This window comes from Mixophyes fleayi, chromosome 10 (assembly GCF_038048845.1).
Source record: "Mixophyes fleayi isolate aMixFle1 chromosome 10, aMixFle1.hap1, whole genome shotgun sequence".
Classification (NCBI taxonomy): domain Eukaryota; kingdom Metazoa; phylum Chordata; class Amphibia; order Anura; family Limnodynastidae; genus Mixophyes; species Mixophyes fleayi.
In genome coordinates, this window is record NC_134411.1 from 100486158 (window position 1) to 100511304 (window position 25147).

Consider the following 25147-nt stretch of genomic DNA (forward strand, 5'->3'; position numbering starts at 1 on the left):
AGTGTTTAGTTTACAGAGACATAGGCTAGAAAATGATTCAGACTTCTGTGTACTGCCAGCCCGTCTGAACTGTGCATCCCTGTTTCCTGCCACCAGTCACTAACTAATGTAAGAGCAGAGAGGGTACTTCTCACAGAGCCCCGAAAAGGAACAAAGTATTAATTTGACCTATATTGTGGGTATAATAGTATGCATTACCAATGCAACTTCAATATAAGAGAAAGGTGTGGAGTGAACAGTCTAGGGGGTAAACTAATGACCAATGTATAAGAGGGTACTGCACATTTTCCTAGCAATGGAGATCATGGCAGGTAACAATGTGGTACTTACGTTTAATCTGTCTAGGATTACTCTGTTTTCTTCTGGACATTTCTCTGCGATGGGCAGTCAGGGTGGCCAGGACGGATCAGGCTGTCCTCATGCCCACACCAGCCCCTCAGCCCAGTAAATAGTCCACACAGATGTTCAGGCCAGGAAAACGATCCGCATGAAAAAGACAAGAGGTTCCTAGTCTTCAGCCTCAACAGGGGTAAGTTCCTCCACTGTTGCAGCAATAGCCGTTATATTACTAGCATTTGCCAGGGGCAATTGTCTTATAGAAGGCTGTGACAGCAGAATCTCTCATATCAATAGCCTGTCAGTGGTAGGTGACTTCTGGTCTATCATCAGACTTTGGCAGAGGCAGTTCCCTTGTAAACAGCTTTTTTTTCCCAGGTCTCAATAGCCCTCTTTTTGGTGTAGTCTGAGCCAAGGGGTAGACAGAGCCCCCCAGGACTATCTGGGGATGCAGATTTGTAGGTAACCCAAATGCAGCGTGTCACTAGTCAATGTCATCCAGTAGCCCTGCTAGCAACAAACTGGGCGTGATAAAGCCCTAAGAACAGGATCCAGAGCGCTCCAGGGACAGTGATGAGTTGTGTGGGAGTCCAGGGCTGATGCTTCTGCAGATCGCGGTCCAGCTGAGCAGAACAGGTGTATAGTGAAGGCAGAGCCCCGGGGCAGGACAGATAACGGTACGGGAGGCAGGAGGACACTGGCTGTGTGTATTCCCGTGGTCCAGGCGCTGTGGGCCGGCCTCCTCTCAGCCTTACCCCGGATAGACGCGCCGGGATTGTCACTTTCTCAATGAAACCCTGAAATGTATCAAAGCGGCCGGAGCGCAACATTCCAAACAAGGCGTGACCACGGGAGGGAGGCGGAGCTCTAGAGCCCGCCCACCGATATACACAGCAGCTGCCGCCCAGCCTCTGACGTCAGGACGCACGCAGCATGGATCGGAATAGAGGACTTTCATATTTGCCGCCCCTCTGACCACACGACTACGGGTGCCTGCCTTGGACAAGCTTCTAGTTCACTATATTTTGACAAGAAGGGACTTCGTGATGAAACACGGTATTGTCTGGCTGTGCTCATTTTTAATTTACATCACTTGCCATGTTTAAAGTGCACAAGTCTGCCATTTCCACATTTCACCAAGTGTCTTTAAAACACAGGTAAACTATGGCTCTACAACTCTTGTGGAACTGTAAGTCCCAGCATACTTTGAGAATTTATTCTCAGGGCATTCTAGGTTTTCTAGTTTCACAACAGATGTCTTACAATATTGATGTCCACTGCAGTTGAGCCACAGCTTGTGTAAGACTGCTTTACAAAAATCAAATACAAGTTTGCTTAAAGCTGCATCACCACCTACTTTTCTGTAGTTTTACTAATGTGTACCTAGCCTTCCAGATATTTTTCTTGAATGTGGCTTGTGATTGTGCCTCCCGCATGCATATCCTGGTTTTCAGCCATGCTGTAAGAGGAACAGAGGGACGCAAGGTAAAATGGCTGCATGTAGCAGACCCTAAAACTCAGGTTATGGGTGGAGGCAGGGCCCGATTAAGGGTTCCAGCCGCCCTAGGCTATTACCGCCGCAGCGTGTGTATAGGAATACTCCTGAATATATATATTCAGGAGAATTCGCCAGCATTCAAAATTAGACAGATTGTGCATTCTCTCTTACCTGTTCTTGCTCCTCTCTCTTCCCTGTTCTTGCAGCTTTGTTGTCTGCTAGCTGCTTCTGGAAAGTCGGGGTCCTGTTTTGAAAATATGCAGCAATTGTATTATAATGCTAAATGTTAACAAAGCCTGAATGATTAGGCTCCAAAACACAACAGTCCATTATGGATATATAAAACTACCCCATAGCACAGGCATATGTAGGCAATAAAATATATAAAAATTGTTGTCAAAGAGCTATAATCAAATATAAACCTCTATCAGCCCCATCTGACTAACATTTTGCATTCTAATGACCCTAGAACCACAGAGACCATCCTCATAACCGTCACACAATACAAAGATTATGCCCCCCCAAAGCTGCTTTATTTTTTTTAAATAGTCCCCTCGACCATTTCATCAGCCCCGTTCAGCCTCTTCAACTGACCCCATTAGCATTGTCAACTGTCCCCTTTAGCCTCTTCACCTGCCCCTTTAGAATTATCTGCCCCCATTAGCCTCTTCTCCTGCCCCTTTAGCCTCTTTAGCATTGCTATCTGCCCCTATTATCATTGTTATCTGCCCCATTTGCTTCTTTATCTGCCCCATTAGCATTGTTACCTGCCCCCATTAGCCTCTTCACCTGCCCCTTTAGCCTCTTCACCTGCCCCTTTAGCCTCTTCACCTGCCCCTTTAGCATTATCTGGCCCCATTAGCAATGTCACCTGCCACCATTAGCCTCTTTAGTTGCCCCTTTAGCTTTGTTACCAGCCCCTCCGCCCCCAGACATTAGGACTTACCTGTTGTTCCTGGGCAGCAGTCTTCTCTCCAGCGCTATACATGACAGGCAGTCTGGCAGCGATTGCTGCTAGCTGCCTGTCAGCGCGGCCGCGGGCGCTTCTTACTGTGGTCACGTGAGATGTGGAAGTCCTGATCTCATGTGACCACAGTAAGAAGCTCCCGCGGCCGCACTGACAGGCAGCTAGCAGCAATCGCTGCCAGACTGCCTGTCATCTAGTAGTCGGGCCGCCCCCTTTAGACAAGGGGTGGTCCCGATGATTCAGGACCAACGCTACCTAAATAAAAAGAAAAAAGAAAAAAAATTAACCCCGGGGACGCTGCGCCCCCCAGACTCCAACGCTCCAGGCTGCAGCCTGATCAGCCTATTGGTTGATCAGGCCCTGGGTGGAGGCACATTAGAAAAACCTTGTCCATAGGTGGCAGCATGGCTGTTTGCAAATTCCTCTTACACTGCTACCCAATGCTCAGGATTTTGTAGCTACTCCTAAAACTATGCCTGTTATGCAAGTGCAAAATATGCATTAGTACACATTACTGCACATTGCTGCTTATCACGGTAGTGTATGTATCAATCCAAATCGGTGACTTGTTATGTGGAATGGATTTTCACAGAAATATGGCAAAGGGAAAGGTAATTTTACTACTTACAACAAAATCAGATCTACTTTAAAGGGTGGTTAAGCGTCACCTTACCTTTGAATCCTGTTTGTTACTAGCAAAAGCTTCAAACATTCTATACATCATATCCTAGAGAAGATAAACAAGCACATTAGTCTATACAGCACTTGTTTGTCACACATGCACTTAGGTTCACAATATATGTGATATCTCCTTTGAGATAATATCAACTTCTGCTGTGTTGTTGCATAGGGCTGATTAGGTCAGATTAATCAGCTCACAGAAAACACTGCATGTGGAGATGTTATCTCATGGGAGATCATATCACTCTTTTGCTGCTGCACCCAATTTAGTTCTCAATAAAGGCACACAATTGTGAAAACTTGATCTGTTGATTTTGTTGTGTTGTGTGATAATTGTTACAGAAATTGTATTCATATGAAATGTGTGGGTGGGGTGTTCTGTGTCTCCGGTCTCATCTGGTGTTACATTCCCTCAGTTAGCCAAGGTCAGGCTACGCAAAATAAATGCAGGTTTAGGCAACCTGTGGATCTGTAGTAGTCGTGGACCTACGAGACAGCATTCACTGCCAACAACGGCATGATGGAATTTGTAGTTCCGCAGAGCTGGAGAAACACTCATTGTTTACGTCTGCTATAGGACTAGGATTTTTTAACTCTTTTTTTTTTTTAACCAACTACGCACATACTTGTCTACCTCCTGGAATGTCTAGGTGACTCCAGAATTTCATACACAGTAAGCCACCCTCCTGAAAACGGGCGGTGCCTTAATGACGTGATTTGATGCAGTTAATGGCCCCACCCCCTTGCCCGATGATGCAAATTGCATCTTTGCTCAGCAGGGGCGGGGCCGTGATCATGCAGATTGCCTCATCACGCCCCCCAGGGGAGGTCCACAAAGTAATGTACTTAGCATGATGATAATGTTTATTAAGTAACCCCTAATGTGTGCTTGCTTATATTAACACCCCATAATGTATGAACATTTACTCACCCTACCCCCTAATCTGAGAAAATGTATACTAAGTCACTCGTTATGCATTTAAAAGCATTACAATTACTACATCTGATTAGTTTGTATTCTTAACTGCTCTTTACTAATTAATTAAGGGTATTTGAAACAGCCTGAATTACACTTTGAAACCATTAGAGGCAGCCTGCTGGGTACAAGTGCTTAGGCTATAGCAATGACAATAATAAGGTAATTACTGTAAATAAATTCACCTATTGTTTGTAGCAAACAGAAGAGTGACATTGAGCAGCAGAATGTGTCACGCTAGGTGTGTCTTATTCATAATGAGAAATACAATATTTATAACTCAACTGCAAGTCTTCCAGCAAAAGTGGGCAGGGCTAATCAAACAGCATAGTAAATAACACTTATAAAGAAAAAAAACTGCAACAGGTAAGGAGCTAAACAGGTTAACACATAATAATGTAGTGCAGGAATAGGGGTACATTCCTTTCATCATTTTTATTCATGTCCAACATTAACGCTGAGGGAGAAAAGCAACTGGGACAACAACTACGGCTCCACAATCTAGAGACATTAAATAAAATGTAAACTTGTGTGCAAAATGTTACCCACACAAAATAATTAACAAAAATCTCCTCCGTAAACATATGATTAAAATTTTTTGGACAATCCCTTCTTAATCAGTCCTGTACTTATAGCAGATGGGGAGGGCTTACACTGACCCCCTTTGTCACCTGAATCGGGTAGCTAGCTCTCCAGCATTGTGTTAGCTGCAGGGAACAAGTTTCCATTGAGATCTATAACAGACTCTGGGTTATATTTACTAAACTAATGGTTTGAAAAAGTAGAGATGTTGCCTATAGCAAACAATTCTAGCTGTCATTTGGTAGAATGCACTAGATAAATGAAAGCTATAATTTGATTGGTGGCAGCACGGTGGCTCAGTGATTAGCATTTCTGCCTTACAGCACTGAGGTCCCGAGTTCATTCCCGACCATGGCCTTATCTGTGAGGAGTTTGTATGTTTGCATGGGTTTCCTCCCACACTTCAAAAACATACTGGTAGGTTAATTGGTGCTAACAAAAAAATTGACCCTGGTCTGTCTCTGTATGTGTTATTGAATTTAGACTGTAAGCTCCAATGGGGCAGGGACTGATGTGAGTGAGTTCTCTGTACAGCGCTGCGGAATTAGTGGCGCTATATAAATAAATGGTGATGATGATTGCTACAGGCAACATCTCCACTTTTCCAAACCCGCAGTTTAGTATATCTAGCCCTCTGTCTTTCAGCGATGAGACTCAGGTAACAGTGGTATCCGTTCTACTTGCTACATAAATTGGCAGGATTTATTAAGAAGTAGCCAGCCCTGTTAATGCCAGTGATCCTTTAAGTGAGAATTCAGTTAGTATCCAGTCTTCAGGCAACTGGGAACATACAGAACTGGAAATCCTGTAAGAAATTATTTTCATATTTTCCCTAAATTTTGCAGCTCTTCAGAAGGGAGTGAAAAAGAATCAAATTTTGGAGCTAATTTTGTCGTACAGCTATTACATTTTATGCAAAATATTATATTATTTGTGAAGATTGTTCTGCAGACCTCTAGTGATGTAATATGCTAATGTTGTAGTATAAAAAAGTTCATTCTTGAACACTATTATGGTAAACTAATATACTAATCATTAACCAAATGTAATAAGAGTAAATATAAATTCTGCAGTGCAAGGAGATAAAATATATTTACATCCTTGCTTATTAGTTTCTGTAGTTCAAAGTCTGCTCATCGCTGTAACAAAATCTAAACTATAAAGGTTATTTCTGTGAGATAAAACACAATTCCTAACATTATCCAGACAGCCTTGGCTAATCTGTATATCAGCTACCTATTTTACATAACTGTAGTTTGGTTTGTCTCCTAAACACCTAACACCTAAAATCATAAACCGAACAGCGCCACCACCTGGCTTGAAAAAAAATAAAATAATCCCATGTAGGTTCTGCAAAAGTACAAAAATGTTTACATATTCATCAATCAGCCACAACATTAAAACTACTGACAAGTGAAGTGAATATATTATCTGGTTACAATGTTACCTTTAGAGGGGTTGGATATGTTGGGTAGCAAGTGAACAGTCAGTTCCTGAAGTTGATGTGTTGGAAGCAGGAAAAATGGGCAAGCATAAGGAACTAAGTGACTATGACAAAGATCAAATTGTGATGGTTAGAAGACTGGGTCAGAGCATCTCCAAAACGGGAGGTCTTGTGGGTTGTTCCCGGTATGCAGTGGTTAGTACCTAACAAAAGTGGTAGCCCGTCTGGTCCAATCCCACAGAAGAGCTACTGTAGCACAAATTGCTGAAAACTTTATTACTGGCTATGAGAGAAAAGTTTTAGAACACGCAGTGCATTGCAGCTTGCTGCGTATGGGGCTGTGTAGCCGTAGACAGGTCCGAGTACCCATGTGACCCCTGTCCACTGCCGAAAGTGCCTACAATGGGCATGTGAGCGCCACAATTGGACCAAGGAGCAATGGAAGAAGGTGGCCTGGTCTGATGAATCATGTTTTCTTTTACATCATGTGGAAGGCCGGGTGCATGTGTGTCATTTACCTGGGTAAGAGATGGCACCAGGATACACTATGGGAAGAAGGCAGCCGGCGGAGGCTGTGTGATGCTCTGGGCAATGTGTTGCTGGGAAACCTTGGGTCCTGGCATTCATGTGGATGTTACTCTGGCACGTACCATCTACCTAAACATTGTAGCAGACCAAGTACACCCCGTCATGGCAGCGGTATTCCCTGATGGCAGTGACCTCTTTCAGCAGGATAATGTGCTCAGCCACACTGCAGGAATTGTTCAGGAATAGTTTGAGGAACATGACAGAGATCAAGGTGTTGACTTGGCCTCCAATTTCCCCAGATCTCCATTCGATCAACATCTGGGGGATGTGCTGGAAAAACAAGTCCGAGCCACAGAGGCCCCACCTGACAACTTACAGGACTTAAAGGATCTGCTGCAAACGTCTTAGTGCCAGATACCACAGGACACCTTCAGAGGTATAGTGGAGTCCATGCCTCGATGGGTCAGAGCTGTTTTGGCGACACGAGGGGGACCTACACAATATTAGGCAGGAAATCTCTCCACAGACATCAATAACAGCAACACTAGCAGGTTATGGAAAAAAAAGAGCAATCAAAGGTTACATTACTTGTAAATGATGCTCCCCCAGCAAACTGAGTACTCACTTTGAGTAGCAGAGAAAATCATTACAAGCAATAATCATGCTCATTAAGTTTTTTTGTCTTATTATTCACCCCCATGATATGTTCTTACAGTATGTAACCCATACTGTAAATCATATGGACTTCCAATATCTGTATAATCTTTAGCTGGGTACAAGTTGATGTTGTTTTACTACTAAAAACAAATGCATCACTATATAAATGTCAACTACCCAGAGCCTCACACTTCCTCTCTAGAGGTGCGTCCCTGTACTTTTTATACTAGTAATTACAAATTATTAGTTCTCTGACCTGTCTGAGTTTTCATAGAAATGCTCTGATCCAACCACACTTTTTTAGATACATGTTTAAATACTCATCAGAACATCTCCTAACTACAAATACCCCCAAAGCTACAGGTTATATTTATAGTATAATCCAAGGAATATACTTTGTGTAGTGACAAGATACACAGTATGACAGAGAGGTAAACAAGTGCATAGTGACTCAATTGACCTGCATAATATATAGCCACCAACAGGTCCAAAAAATCATTGTATTATATAGACCTGATCCCAATGACCAGTACATTTGAGAGCCCCATTTAGCCATATTATTATATAATACCTAGTTGCCCAACAAGTTATATATTAACCATCCATCTATTATACAGCCTCCATTTGTCTAGGTTATTTATATAGTGATCAATGCACATTACTCAGCCCAACTAAAGCTGGGTACACACTACAGGTTTTTCACCCAATTATCGTGCCAATCGCATGATAATCGACTGTTGGGACCGATGTGGCATTAGTGTATACGCTTCCATTATCATGTTTTATCATAACAAAGCACATTGTATAGTTTCACTTTATAACTGGCCTAATAATCTCTATAAACGATGGAACGATGTCGGGCAAATTCTGCAGTGTGTACGCACGCACTCACGACCGCCAGATCTCCATAGAGTCTAGAGTCACAATTTTTTCAGCAGTTGGTTGACAGATGAAGATCACAGATCTGGGGGTAAATGTATCAAGCTGAGAGTTTTCTGGCGGGTTTGAAAAGTAGAGATGTTGCCTATAGCAACCAATCAGATTCTAGTTGTCATTTTGTAGAATGATAAATATAAATGATAGCTAGAATCAGCTTGATACATTTACCCCCTGAAGGTAAATCATGTAAGTGCGTACACATGAATCGGCTGCTCATCGGGATTACACCAACGTCTAAAAGTCGTTACAGAAAATTTCTCCTGATGTGATTCCTGTAGTGTGTACCCAGTCTCAGTGCTTCCTCTCCTGAAACTTTGACAATCTGGATTATTTCAGTAACTTTATTCCTTTTTATATGTACAACTGATCTATAGTAGGATAAGTTATGAATTATATTAAACATTAATAAAAGTACTTTTTTTTAATGAAAATTTACTCTTATTTCTTCATGTATTTTATTACCTGCGGCAATTGTCCCCCACCCAACTAGCTGCAGAGTAAAATAATTTGTTGTACAGCATTTGCTCACTATAGGATGCACAGCACTGGGCAACATCCTCGTGCCATGAAGGTGTAGTGAGGCTGCAACTCATGCATCTCCAGTTCCAGCTGCTGTGGAACTACAGGTTCCAGCATTGACGGCATGGGGTCGCCTGTAATAATAACAGTCAGTGCTAGATCGGATCAAGAGGAGAGAGCAAGAAGTTTTTTGAACAGGGGAGTGTGTGTATTGTGTTCAACTAAGAGGTTTGTGTGTGTGTTTTATTTCTCACTTTCTCTTTATGATCTAATGGACAGGGGTTCCTCCTACATTATACAGGGACCACAGTAGTGGTAATTATTAATTTATGATTTATTCATTTAGTTAGCAAGCCTAGTCCTGCATTGTAGGATCTCTTATTGAAGTACTACTGGCCTTCCTATGGAGATAAAAAAAAACAATAAAATTGTTACATATAAATGTGCAGCAGACACTCTGTTACAAATTCTGGGGCTATCTACATTTCCCATAGGGTGGTCTATCTAGTAGACTCTCTTTCATTCATAGCTCTAGTAAAACTGCAAATACAACTATCCTGTGCATTCTGTCCGTTAGTGAAGTTCTCATGACTTGTTCCTATTTTCTGTGTGTAGAGAAACTTACGATGATGCTACAAATAATGTTACGTTTTCTTTTATTACAATAAATAAAAGGGGTGACTGCTGTTCCGGGCGCCGTTGTAAGAAGTGCAAGTTTTACAACATTCTTGTTGAGCTCCGCCATTGTTCCTGCCGACAGCTCCTGCACAGCTATAGCCTAAAGTAAACAGGGTGGTCTTATTCTGATTGTTTTACAGCCACACAGAAGTGAGAGTTTGCTCCAGGGAACTAGAGAGTGAAAATGTGGGCAGGGTGATGAGCAGCAATAACCAGCTATCGCATGCAAAGATCTACACAGTGACTGCAACACAGACTTGTACTTAAACGGCCTCTAGATATAGGAAAGTAGTCGCTAGTGGTGTAGTAAACACTAAAGGTTATGTACCTGTCTTTATTTTGATGATCGTGTCCTTTTAAATAGACAATTCTGTTTTTGTTGAATAAAGTTTACACAAAGAATTGTCAGCTTCTTGTAAGCAGAGAGCTCACAATCCTGTGATTTTATCAATGTGCATTGTCTTTGTTTCTGTACAGCTCTGTGCAATACATTGGTGCCTTTTTAAATAAAATCTAATATTATCTAAGGAGTTTTCCAGCCTCCATCACCCTTCTATCTCTATCTCTCTCTCTCTCTCTCTCTATATATATATATAGTGTGTGTGTTTTTAAAGCTACAGTGATAATTTATTAAGTTATTTATATAGTGAAAATTTAATCATCAGTTTCTGTTCCAGTGGAGCTTGCCTGTTATATTCACACACACGTCAATTCAATAGCAGACAATTTACCTACTTGTATGTTTTTGGAGTGTGTGAGGAAACCAGAGCACCCAGAGGAAACCCACGCAAACACTGGGAGAACATACAAACTCCACACAGATAAGGCCATGGTCAGGAATCGAACTCATGACCCCAGTGCTGTGAGGCAGTAGTGCTAACCACTGAGCCACCGTGCTGCCCACCACACATTGACCTTAAGCCATACCTCCCAACTGTCCCTATTTTGGTGGGTCGTCCCGATTTGCAGGCCACAAAAGGGGTTGGGCTTAATGGGAAAGTGGATGGGTTTTTGATCAACTATGGGCAGGGTTTGGTCGCAACTGGATGGCATTTGGGCAGGGCTTATTTTGTCCTGCATTTGGGATTCTGTATGTTAGGAGCTATGCCTTAGGCACCCACTCCCCTCCTCTTCTTGCCTAGTGTGGAGTGAGGGCTGCTTCTTGTATTCTTGGAAATGTGGCACTGGGCTGTGACATCATAGCCAAGCGCCACACATCCGACCAATTACAAACATGGAGGGGCAGCGCGGTGATAATGAAGACACAGAATGAGTGACGCTCTCAGACACATGAAAATAGGGTCCTGGTTGGAAAGGAACCCATGACCCCAGCACTGTGAGACAGCAATACTAACCATTGTGCCGCCACACTGCCTTCTGATGAGAAGGCTTCCATCATTGCTGGCCGTGTGTGGGATTCTTCGCTGCTCAGAGATGGTTACGGAGACGGAGGTGCCCAGTAATGCTGAACTGAGCAAATGACTGTCTCCAGAAGATGGTACCCATCAATGTACCAGTATGGGATAAATGATCAAATATGTGCTATAAACCTAGAAATCTCCCCTTTAATACACAACTATTTGTAGACACTAAGAACACTGAGATTTCCCGAGTCAGCAAATAGGCGGCCCCAGCTCCAGACATTAATAACGTTCGTCATGGAAGCTCCGCATATGTATTGGTATGTGCTAATGCGACCTGGTTATTTTATAATCTTCTGATGCTTTTTCAACTGGTTTTAAGATGATAAGATTAAAAGGAGAATAAATACCACAAACTCTCCATTCTTCCCCTTTCACAGCAACAAATCAGCAGTTCTTTGTCCCAGTTTTTTCGCCAACCTTTAGCAGCATAAATGCTTTTATGGCGTTACAACCGCTGGAGAAAAAAAAGCACCAGAATTTTTTCCTCCTAGAGCAATACACCAATTTCTAAATTGCACGGGCACTAGTTGTCTCTTCTGTCAGAGTATTATAATTCAACATCAAAGGGAAGTGTCTGCCAATCACGGCTCCAATACACTCAAAGCTTTAGATATGAAAAAAAAAAAAAAGCTATAAAGATTAGTTTTATTGTCAATAGTGCAGTCAGAAATTACTTCAGCTTTCAACGGACTAGAAGTAAAAAACAAGATTAAGTATAAGAAAAAAAAAATAGATTTATATCGTATCTGCAGAAAAGTAGTTGACAATGGTTTAGATTTATTTAATTCTTAACATATATGCTGATCATTTACTAGGGAAACTGAAAGATGTTTCATTGAAAAAAAAGCAACAATACTTTACAGTTCATCTGCATATGTACTAAAATTACATTCATTTCTATTTGCTGAAATAAACCGATTTATCTGCCACATACACATATGGGTACAGCCCACACTACTGCTTTTGCAACTGATTCCAGAAAATGGAAATCTGACCTCTGCCTTTTGTGAAATTGTAGGTTTGGGTGGAAATCATATTAGCCAAGGCCTCTGATCCGGAAGTCAAAGTAGCTCTGTGAAGTTGGGACTTAAGAACACGACTTACGTCTTAATGCCTGGCTTAAAAAAAGGGCGATTATGCAAATAACTTCAAGCAGAAGTATGGAGCATGTATTACACTGGCTTTCTGTCCACCATTTTTTTTTTCTGGTCTAGCGTGTCTGTATGGAGATTGACAGACACTCTCAGAAGTCCGGGAGATCACCCACTATTTCGGAAGTATCATGAATGTTCTGGGTGAGTCAATGAGTATGGTAGAAAGAGTGAATATGTCATTTCAAAATCCAGCTCACTACCACTTTAGAACTGCCCCCTCCATTAATTTAAATATTTTGGTTTTACTCCTAAAGGACCGCTTGGTTCACTCATATTTTAAATGAATCATGAGGTTGAGGGGCACAGGAACGGACTATATAATCTGTGCAATTTACTGGGGTGAGGCTAATGGACTTACGTGTAGCTCTTTTGCTCACTCAGCCAACTGGTCAGCTTGAGGTAGCCTCCTGTGCTACCTGAGGGTACCTGGTACCTCTATGAGTTTTGCAAAACAACTGGAACTATAGGAATGTACCTTTTTATTTTCTAGAAAAAATAGATATATGTATATTTATCAATCACACAAAAGTCAAGGTGTCCATTGCACAGGAAGCCTACTGTTCCCTAAAGGAGCTATAATCACTGTTTACTCTGGAGCAGTGTCCCGATCAACAAGCCACACGGTTTGACTCCTTTGCCAGAGGAGAACAGACTAAGTTCAATGTCTTCGTGCTTTTTACAGGTCCAAATGGAAGCAAACAAAGTTCACTGAGGGTTTGATATCCTGGACCAGTCCAACAGGAGCAGTAACCCCTAGTCAGTATGTTCGAAGTAAAATGTAGAACAGGGCCTGCACGGCTGGGCTTCCTCTTTTAAGCCCAGTCTGGTTGACATGGTGGTGTGGCATCATCGGGGCTGGTCTCGGATAACAATTCAGCACTGGATTGGGTACCTTCATAACAAGGCGTTGCCAGTGAGTATCCAGGAAGTCTGGCAAAAGTTTGAGAGAAGAACAAAAAGCACCCATCTGTTTGGTCATAAAAGATAACTCACTTAAGTTATCCCTTTCCCGAATTAACCCTTGATTGTCTTTTTGGGCAATAGTGGTTCCACAGATGACCGGCATTTCCGGCTCAACATGGCTGACCGCTAGCAGAGAACTTCTCCGGATACCCTGATAAACCCAGGCAAAAATATGTCTTTAGGAGACATGCTGGAGAAACTAGAGGTGCCTAGGGAACCTACCTGGCAACATTTAAGGATATAAACCACCACTGTAAGATACATACATGCAAAAATAGATGTCCTTTCATACAGTACAGGGCAAGAGGTGATGCCAAGCGGGCTTAACCTTTATATAGATTCTGTCCACTTTTAGTTGCCCTACACAAAAGATTTGGATGATGACCTCACCCATGTGCCAGTGCCATTGAGTGATTTTCTTTTCACCTCTCACATTCCACTTTTTGATGTGAAATTGGAGAGACATGGATACTGATCTCCATGGAAGAACAGACTGACCGTGACGATGGACCCTTTAGTGAAACAAACGTTGGAACCAGGACAGAGGAGAGTTGAACATTCTGTGCTTAAAATCATTAATGCACCGTGATCTTATACAGTCTTTCCTCCATTGTCATGTCAAAAAATAGAATGCAGACAAGACAGAAATAAAATCAGCCATGTGCTGTTCTTATTCTTAGTAAAAGGGAGTTTTATTTTTTTTAAGACGTATTATTAATCTAGGCTTTCAGCCTTTTACGGTTAGGAGCGGATTACGTTGTGGGGAGCACCAGGGTAAGTAGCTTGTGGGGGCGACTCCCAGAAAAACTTCATTGTCAAAATGATATACTGGTGTTATTAAATGTGTCAACTAGCATTGTGTCTGTTTTCCCATACAGACAGGGGATAGGACGTTTTTTGAAAAGTAAATCGTACCGTTAAGCGTTCATGCCCACACATGTGCAGTTCTGGCAAACACTTCGCTGACTGCCTGCAGTTATTTTCTCATCACGGATCTGGACAGCGGGCACACAGAAAGGATAGTAATTTCTGCATGGCAGAGGGGCAACTTATTTATGGGGCACCTCCTATAATCCAGATCTGTGTATGGACTAATTTCGTCTCAGTAAGAACCTCATTCCTGCCTCTCCCTCATGAAGGTATAATACTTTGGTGTTCTCACTGCTATCACTTGTTCAATTGAGTCAAAGGTCATTTTTAGAGGAATCCAGACAAAGACACTATCAGCTGATTAATGATAATATAACCACCAGTTGTTTTCAGCAGTAGTAGTGAGAATGAAAGGTGGATAAACATTAGACACATGATGAATGTTATACTATGCAAGAAATATCATTGGAAACGTAAGCAAGTGACAAGAAATATAAGGAAGAAAATTATAGAGAAAAACATGATTTATTACATTTGGAGCGGTATCAGTAGTGAATAAAATGTATCAAAGGATGGGCACAGAGAACTGTGTGGGCATCTACAATGCTTTAGGATGAGTATAAAAAAAAATAAAGGACAAACGAAAAACAAATGCGACAGAGTGAAGGCAAGCAATGTATAGGATCTGATAAGTGAGGCGCAACTTATCTGATTTGACAACTGAGAAAGACCATGTGGGGAGTTGGGTGTATTTGGAAATTAATTTTCAGAATTGGTCATTGACGGGTAAAAGTGACAATTGTAATGTATACAGGATGGAGCACACTTAAGCTGGCCTAGAAGTCAAAATCCAACTCTAAGAAACCCAAACCTGTGAGGAGGACAGATCAGATGTAGACATCTAAATCTATCAATAAAACAAATCAAGAATAGATAAAAGCTGTATTCATTCACTAGCTTTTGATGACTGATTGGGTGCAGTCAGGGGCGGATCTAGACTTTATGTTTAGGGGGGCGATTTTGCATAATCACGCCCCTCCTTTACTCTGATTGGCTGGCCCGCGTTAAACCCCGCCCCCTCCCGTTTTGAGTGCCAACTGGGGCCACTCTGGCCGGTCCACATTTAGCCCCTCCCCCTGCTTAGCCCCACCTCTCCCATTTTACTCGGCGGCTGGGACCTAGCTTTTTGCTGTTAGGGGGGGCGAATGCCCCGATCGCCCCCCCCCCCCCCCCCTGGATCCGCCACTGGGTGCAGTAGACCTAGAAATGCCTATTTCCGGACACACCCGGGAAGAAGCAACATTACAAAACAAAAATTACATTGTTTCAATATTAAAAAACCCAAGCCGACAAGTAAAACAATTACAAACATATACAATCTGAAATAATCAAAAATCTAAAAAACAGGCATAGAGTGAAAAGCATGGTAAAAAAAAAAAAAAGAGGCTTAACAGGTGAAAATAAAAATAGAAGATAAGTGGTGAAAGAGGAGTAGGTATCTTATGACAATGGCAGGGAGAGTGGTGGTTTGGGTTGGGATTAAACAGGTGCAAGGAATGCCACTGTGCAGATGTCCGCCAAGACGCTTTTTAAAACCGTCATGGGTGGGCACTTTATGTATTGGCTGAGGTATCAAGGTCTTACATTTAGAAGACTCGCATATTCGTTATAGGGCTGGAACGCGTTTTAGGTTGTCATACAGTTGACACTGGTGCTTGAACCATGGGGATGCAGAGGCATAGTCTAACAATGTTCTAATGTGTGAAGCAATAGTTCATTGTTAATTTGATCTTTTAAAAAACAAATAAACAAAAAAAAAAACGGGTCTGCCCTAACTGAAAATGTATCTCCTCGTATATATAAATATCTAAAACGGGAAAAACTTTTGTGTCTATGGCATGCCTTTGAAGACTGACTACTGTTTTCCAGGTATCCGACCTCTGGCAGGAAACTATTCATTGCTCCTGCAGTTTCTCCCCCACCTCCTCCCAACAGAGTCCTATTGCTTTATAGCCGAAGTGTTGTAACTCAGTAGTTGATTTGGACAAGGAATTCCCTCCTGAACGCTTATGGTTGACCGCTGGGTAGCTGGCAGAGAGCTGACTCAGGAACCCTGGGTTTAATACAGAACAGTCGCGGGGTGCATGATAGTATTATCTCTAATCTGTTTGTCACAGCAACGCAGCTGTGCATGGACAAGGGTCCACACAGGGACAAACAGAATAACAATTTCTTAATTAACGCTTAATTGCTATTTCAAGTGTACATACCACAAATATATAGTAATTTGACATGGATTACTAGCCTGTTTTAGTTTTTTTTACACAGGTTTGACCAGTATCCATTGCCTGTCTATATACACCCAGAAGCCAGGGGCTCTCGAAGCATAAGCGTTGCTCACTCTGGGCAAGGAAATCTATTCTTTAGATCTACCTCCCAAGCTTACTTCTTGGTCGGATAGTTACCACATCTTGTGGGCTCAAGGAAAGTTGGAATCTAGACATACCCCCACTTATCTTACTCTTGTCCATGCAGATCACATCCTCACAAAATCGGACTCCTGGATGAGCCATCTCCCAGGAGTTTATCCATTATCTCCTGTACATCCTTGTATATACTCTTTATATGACCAGTTAGTGGCTGACTAGCAATCTGGGCTCTCTGTGTTTGGTAGAATGAGTCTGATGGGCTAGGGTTGTGACACTGCATGTCCATATTTCCTGCAGCCATAACACTTTCTCCCCAGCACGAGCTCTGTTGGTAGTGGTGACTAGCTAGAAGCATCCGGGTGGATACTTGCTTGGGAAGTTAAGTGGGCAGTAGAGAGGCACTTCTGCCAGTGTGGCCAGACAGCAGTTCTTCAGATGTTTCAGGCTTCTGATCCAGCACCCGTTCCTTCACTTGTGGTGCTTTCTGGAGCCAACTGGAAAAATTTTCATTTGGCTGGATGTCTCAAGGGTGATGGCATGAAGTTTTGGAAAGGCCCCCCTTTACCACATCCTAGTTCCCACAGTCCTCTGGGGTCACTCCCCATCTCTGGATTGTGGAGACCAAATGTTTAACCCACTTCATGGCAGGTCACAGAGCCTGGAGGACATCTCAAACACCCACAGATAACCATTAATGTCCTCAAATATGCACCCTAGCGTGCAGTGGCAAGTATCTATTCAAGAAGTGCTGCAATGTTAGTGTGCCTCGAATGAATAGGGTGTTTTCTGTTTGGGATACTGGGAAATGGATGTTTTTGTCTATTAATAATATTCTATATAAAATTTTGAGCACTCCTGTGTAATTGTTCCTCATGCTTTAAAGTATCTAATCTTCTCTGGAAACTGGAGAGCTCATCCACTGTTAGAGTGCGGTCTGTAAGAGTGAAAATAAGTGTATATAGTGCGTTTACTTGAAAGGCCCATGCCTAGGGTAGCACTATTAAAAGGGGCCACAAAATGTATTAAACATGTAAATGCTATCTATAAACACACTCCTAAGCATAGCGGGCCTTAGTCTATGATCCATGCACTTGTATATAATTTCACAGGTATAACAATCCCAACCATTGTGATGGTGGTTACCTCCTTTTCACCATTGTCATTTTGACAGTTCCATCCATTTGGGGCATGGCTACTGTACAATTGTTATATTAACACTGAATGGCCATTTTGTAGTGATTGTACTATGTGTATAAGCCATATTACATAAGATCACATAGCTTGTATTCTCAGGAAAAGCACATTCGCAGAGTTTTATGCAAATTATTCTATGGTATTAAGATGTACGGCGTAAGATGGAATCTTGATTCACAGTCATTTTGCAAATGCATACATTGTTACCACACCAAATTTGCATAAATTGATAGTCAGAAAGAAACTTCTTCAGAATAACTTTTAAGTCTCTCAGATTTTCATTAACTTTTTGGTGCCTGTACTAGTTTCTCTACAGACTTCCTCTAATAATGTTTGCTTAGGTTAGTTCATCTCTCACCTTTGCTTGATGTGTAGACTTTTTTGTCATGGGTGTAATAGACCCCGGCACCAGCCACTAGGGAGTGACGGAATGGGGTGCACTTCTGTTATCCTCACTTGCTGTATCAGCCATTCTCACCCAGGATAAACTGGGTGACACTGTGCAGTTGGTAATAAAAAAAAAAAATAGAAATATTGTCAGGAAAAATTCCAAGAATATATTTTTAAAACCTGGGACTATTCCTGGGAATTAGGGGCGATGAGCCCCTGTGAACGCAATACTACTCGATGTGAGACAGTAAAATGTAAATCACCAAAAATAAAACCAATGTACCTCCTGCATGGAGACTTAACATTCAAGTTTTAAGTTTCACTTTAAGGGTTAATTCACCTTCCACCATCTGCTCAATTTCTGATCCAAATTCCCGATATGTGCATGTTATGGTCTGTGATGGAAATGTGCTAAAGTTAAAGCCTAACCTCAAAGTACAGCTTACTATGTGGTCCGTCCCATTGATTAACTTATGTTCTATACAACCCATGACAGTTGGCCAAACAGACTGTGATATCTTTGGAGATAAAGGGCAATTGGCCTAATAGTGCAAAGTGGGTGGCCCTAAAACCACCACTATGCTGGATGAATGGGAGACGGATATCAAACGAGACATTATCAGGCATTCTGGTAAATGCAGTTGGGAGATGCCCGCCACGTGTGCCATCACATATGCAGCTGCTTGGTCCGAGAGCCGAACTGCCAGATCTTCTCCAAGTTGATGGTTTATACATGTACCAGATGGTATAGTGTTTGGCTGGGTTAAGGGGACATTGGCACTGACTCTATTTGACATAATGTTTTCTGTTTTTTGTTTTTTTAATCACTAAGCTGAAGAAAAACGTGTCTCACTAAAAAGAGTGTTCTGTTGCTTTTATCGCCAAATCCGAGGCGTTAGGAATATTTGACCGTTTTCATTACAACGATTCTACTAAATAGGATACGCTTCCAAATATCTGCAATCTTCATCACTCTAACTGTACTACAATATCTTTCCCCACCAAATAAAATTATTATGGATATCCTGCAATTCTGCCCTTATTCAGCAATGTCCATTCTAATTAAAAAAAATGTGCTCATCTTGCGACCAATGCCGTTTTGTTGGACTAGTTGATGATTTAAGTCCCTAAATGACCCAGACTTTTACAAAGAAAGGTGCAGAAGAACACAGCTGGGGCCTGTTTGTTTATTAAGCCAAAAACCATGAGGAAACAGCTTTTTCCGCATGGTTTAGGTATTTTTAAGTTACCAAGATATCTAACGAAAGCCTAATGCATTATATATCACAGATATCTCCTGCATTTGCAGGGCCGAATGGAGGCCCCCGGGCTAAGGGTACTGTGTGGCCCCCCTCCCGTGCTTACCTCCTATTCCTGATCCGTCCATTCCTCACTGTCTGAAAGGTGCAGGTGATCTTCCGTCACTCCCTGTAGTGCTTCCGCGTCGCGTAGTAAGCTCCTTACTAAGGAGGACCTTGTGAGAGTGAGACTGAGTCAGTCTCGCAAGATCTCCCCAGTAAGCAGGTCACTGCGCGCCGTGGAAGCACTACAGTGACAGCAGGCAGCTAACAGCATAACATTTGCTGTTAGCTGCCTGCCATTCTCCTTGACAGTCCCCATTGGCCCGGTGTTTAAAACACAATTAGGGAGGCCGGAGAGAATTGTCTGCCCCTCAGCTGGGAGGAACATGAATACAGTGTCCAGCCGCAGGCAGCCCGTCCCTGCTAGGAGGGGCGATTGCCCCTGTTGCCCCTCCCCTGGATCCGCCACTGGCAACATATACTATTAATAAACATCTTTAAATGCAAATATTTTAAATATTGTAGCTCCTAGTAAATAAAGACATTAATTTATATTTGAAAGGTGTGTATTACTAAGCTAATTAATAGACATTAAATAAATGGAGTGTTTGCACTTAAATAAATATGTTCACCATGCCCTCTCTCACTTCTCAGGTTTCTACAGTAGCGCAGTCAGGGAGTGACTGACAAGCAGGCAGTCTTACTCTGCACAAAGTGTGGATTGGTGCATGACAATGATGTCACAGCAACTGAAATAACTGCATTGCTCTTTAAACTGTACTAGATCCCATCGGGACACAGTCCTAAAGATTTGGTAGGGGCTTAATCTGTCTTTATTAGAGTTGGGAAATAATACTTTAGTTTTAAACACAGCTGAAGTGGAATGTCAAGTCAACAATGAACAATGACGATCACCTCCATGACTCATGTTGGAAAAATTCAGTTCTGTGATTTAATGGTCCCTTTAATAGCTCATTTACAATTGCCACTTTAGATGTGATACAGTGTTCGAGACCAAATAAAAACCCCATTCAAAACACATGAAATCAGAGGAATTCACTCTTGTGACCACTGTGTAAGGAAGAAACTGGCAGGAACTGCAACATATTGCAATGAGCAGAAAATATTTGGTGGAAAAATAAAAATGTCCCAGTTTGACACATGAAATGTAAGTTGGGTACATGAGAAGCTTCCTTTTTATGAATCTTTTTTCAGAATAATAGCAATATTGTGCCGTTTCCATTTATTCATTTCATCCCTGGTTGAGTGCTGCTGCTAATAACTTTCACAACAATAAATGGGATGCAAACACATATTAAGATATACAAAGTATCCACAGCAATGGTTAATCCCCGCCGCTGTGTTTCCCCCGCTGCACTCCTATCTGCAGGGCTATTGTTCGGATATAAGGAAATAAATGCTGTGTTTTGCAGAGAAAGGAGTCTCAGGTCTGCAGAGAGGAGATAATGGCACAGGAACCGCAGCTTCCATTATGCTCCGGCTGACACCTCTTACATACTTTTGCACACTTGTATGAGAGCCAATTAGACTGTGCTGATATTATTAGAGAGCTAAGTGGAGATGGCTGAGGAATGTTATGGCCGCTGGTGTGGTGTGTGCACAACACAGAGGACTTCATTCGTTTTCAGTTCATCAAGTGTAGAAGCCAGGAGCAGCTTTACTGTCTGAAGGATTAGAGATACTGACGGCCAAGATTTAATAACACTTACTGAATGTATCAACCTATTAACTTTTACATCCAGAACCTCTCACAGTTCCTCTTTTACAGACCAAACCCTTTTCCTTTTATATTAATCACTGGCGGGTTATTAGTTACTGACCTCTCTACAGATCATTGCTCTACCTCCTGACAGATACATAGTGATATATTCTGCAGATTATTACATTACTGACCTCTAGAGATCTGCAGAACATTGCTCTGTCCCATCTACTCCCTGACAGATACATAGTGATATATTCTGCAGATTAGTTTGTTAGTGTTACACAATGTGTTGTGTAAACCCCCCCCCCCCCAAAAAAAAAAAAACAACTACAAAACTTAATATTCTGCTCAGGATTAGAAACGTGGACAAAATTGGTATATCAATGACCTGAAATACCTCTGAACATCTCTGTGACGTACACTTTAGTAAGACTCGATCACACATACTGTCTGCCCACATGAAAAACTGATGAAAAAACATCAGAAATTCAGTGACCATTATTTAATAGCAAAATAAATGTGTAATAATCCACAAGTAATCAGAAATAATCTCCCAAAGACCTAGCGGTTAGATTTACTACACCTTCTAAAAAGGAAAGGTGGAGGTGTTGCCCATAGCGACCAATCAGATTCTAGCTGTCATTTTCTAAATTGTACTAGATAACAGAATCTGGTTGCGATGGACGCCTTCACTTTTCCTTTTAATAGGTTTAGTAAATCTACCACTTGTGCAGTAACTCGCTACGTAACTGACACAGTGGTAATAAATTCGTTTTTGTAAATGTGGTTTAGTTGTTGTATATTTTTGTTTAGTTACCTGTGCACTGATTGTCAGGAATGTTCCCCAATGTGAGCAATCTCTTCACTACTTTTCCAATAAGCAGACTAGGCTGCAGCCTAGGGTACAATAGGATCCTTTTCAAGCTCCTCACCACCACTTACAAAGCTCTCTCCCAGTCTACTGCCCCCTATATCTCTAACCTCCTCTCCATTCACACCCCTGCCCGCTCCCTGCGCTCGGCCAATGACCGTCGCCTCTCCTCTACTCTGATCACCTCTTCCAACTTCAGAATCCAAGACTTCTCCCGTGCTGCCCCCCTTCACTGGAACGACCTCCCTCGCTCCATCCGTCTCTCACCCAGTCTGTGCTCCTTCAAACGGGCACTTAAAACTCACCTGTTCCTCAAAGCCTACCAACCATCCACTTAACCCTTACCTTGTTGCTCCTTCGCTAACCTCCTCCTCTCGTTCTCCCCTCTCTCCACCAGCCCCGCCTTTCTCTCCCTTACTTTAATGGCTCCCTCTTGTGCCTGTTTGTCCACCCTCCCTTAGGATGTGAGCTTGTATGAGTAGGGCCCCTCTCCCCTCCTGTCTCCATACCTGTTCTTCTGCTCCATCTTCGCCCATATGTCTGCCCGGAGTTCTGAAGTCTTGGTATTTTGTGTTTATTGCTCTGTACTATGTCACCCTGTATGGTCTCCTGTTTGTATTATGTACGGCGCTGCGGAAACCTTGTGGCGCCTAACAAATAAATGATAATAATAATAATAATATTGTTAGGGGTGCAAAATTGTGACAGAGAGAGAGAGAGAGAAACTGATATTCATTTCAAAATATAAGCGAATAGTTGTGCTCCAAAGTAAAAGGAAAAAATGAAAAAAAAAACCTAGTAAGGTTTTAATCTTTCCGCACTTCCATCCTAAAGGTATCCTTGAGCTGGGTCTTGAAGATAAATGAGTAGGAAAGAAGTAGCAGAAGCAAGCGTAACACAGGACCAGAAACATTGATGGGGGGTTTAAGGAAGCTGGATTTTTACAGCATAAGGGATGTGTGTACGGATTTTACAATGTAGAAGCACTGAAAAGTAACAATGCCTCAATCTTAGAGCTTCAAATAATACTGTGGCTACCAGCTAAAGATACAAAACAAATGCGCTAACACTACTATCTCTCTCTAAGGATTAACAGCGGAGTAAATAATTACTAATAATAATAAGTGATTTACCCTTGCAGACTGCACCCAAAAACAAAACAAAACCCAAACAAACCCCAAAACAAAATAAAATACAAAACAGAGATTGTGGGAAAAAAACATGATGTTATTTTAGGTAATAATAGGAGATAAAGTGAGGTTTCAGGAGAAATTGGCTAGTTCAGTGATGCCACCTACTGGACAAAATATGTAGATGTCGCTTTTTTGCTGCAGACTGCACTGTTATAAACAGGTTACCATCAGACTATTTTATTTAATTGCAGATTATGCCACAATTCTGTTGTGCTCTTTGCACTGGACACAATTATAAGTGTTGTATCAGGCCTTAAAAATATACTACTATACTATGCCTTGAGATATAAAGATATGGCTGAAAAGCAGAGAAGTTAGAGAGAAAGAACAAAGCATTTAGTAATACCAAGAAGTAGAAGTCAATAATTTAGTCATCTGAAGGTGGAAAACATATTTTATTACTCCAAGCATAGAAGTGAAAAATTGTTTAAGTGTCAATCACTGACTAAACGTGTAACCAAGCATGTAACTTGTGTAAAATCTGCAGTGATGTAGGGTAGAAATGTACTAAAATTCAATTCCCCCTGAATTTGGGCGGCGTTAAAACTATAACCGTTATTATGGTAGTTTTAACCCGGCTTTCTGCTCACAAATCAGGGAGCTGCGAGCAAAAAGCTGGCGTTGTAACTACCGTAATAATGCGCAGGCCGCGTTACTTTTACCCGTAACGCGGCCAATTGAATACCCCCCTTATTACAGTCCAAGGGCTGTGCCTACCATGCAGCCTCTACACAGTGCCGCCTTGTACAAGGTTCTCTTCTTGCCGCATAGTAGGCCCTAATTAATGACTACTAATATTTTCAAGGTAAATACACAAAAGCCGGTCTGTGCGGGGGGTGCTTCCACTGCCATTAGAGGAAAGAGGTTTTTGCCACCAGGACAGAAGGTTACTGTTCTCTGTGAGGGCAGCCAGGCTGAGGAATTTCCTACCAGGAGAGGTGATGATGGCAAACTGACTAAATGAATGTAAAAATTTATTGTACACCTTTAATACAGGAAATTAGATTGATGGCTATAATTAGTAAATATCCTAATTAGGGTAATTTATTTGGGAAATTAAATTGATGGCTATGTATGGGATCAATGTAAGGATCAAACTGAAGCTGACGTTGTTGGATTTTTCTTTACCTTCCTGTGGATATACACAATTAGAAGTTAGATAAGGTTGAACGTGATCTTTTTTTTTCACCCTTGCTGTGTAACTATAGGCATTGTTACCAGGGGCAAACACAGGATTTGTAGAGGGGGGTTTCCCACACCACGCCGCCAGTGGGCGTGACCAGCATGCATGGGGGTGTGGCTATCATTTTAGACAGTGCTTGGCTGCTCTCCAACTCTTCCTATCCCCATAATATACATGGGAAATGCTGCATGTACTACTGTTAGGTGCACACAGCTCTCTCTTTTCAAGCAGAGCTGTGTGAAGCGGGAGCAGGGTCCATTCACCTCAATTATACAGTGCCCCAGGCTCTGAGTGGGGTTTCCAGGCACTAGACACCCCCCCCCTCAGTTTGCCTATGGTTACATCCACAAGAGCTCTACTGTGTGTACACAAGGTGAGCTGAGCGCTAAAGCAGAGTGAAATGGGGACCACTGATTGAAGAGAGTACATGAATACAGATTGAACACGAAAACAGATCCATGCATAATGTTGCATATTAAATACCCAATCAATAACACCAACCTTATTGTTTTGTTGTAATTACATGTAGGGAAGCAAACGGACATTTATCCAATAAACTCAGGGCAAACTGTACTCCAATTGAAGCTATATTAACATTGTTTTACAGCCAGCTTTATGTCTGCCATGCAACACACAAGAAGAGGAGA

General features: G+C 42.0%; 1 protein-coding gene across 3 annotated transcripts in view; it reads right to left on the minus strand.

Annotated features, from left to right (window-relative positions):
• Positions 1–25147, minus strand: part of ZFPM1 (zinc finger protein, FOG family member 1) — a 110898-nt gene that overhangs the window by 80806 nt on the left and 4945 nt on the right. The window contains exon 3 of one of the 3 annotated variants that reach the window (XM_075189300.1): positions 3475–3528. Coding sequence is in view for 2 of the 3 variants with exons in the window: in XM_075189301.1 (XP_075045402.1) it covers positions 331–370 (40 nt within the window). In the remaining variant the exon portion in view is untranslated. Of the gene's footprint in view, positions 1–330; positions 1173–3474; positions 3529–25147 lie in introns of those variants that run through there. The other 2 variants (XM_075189301.1, XM_075189299.1) reach the window with 2 other exon arrangements.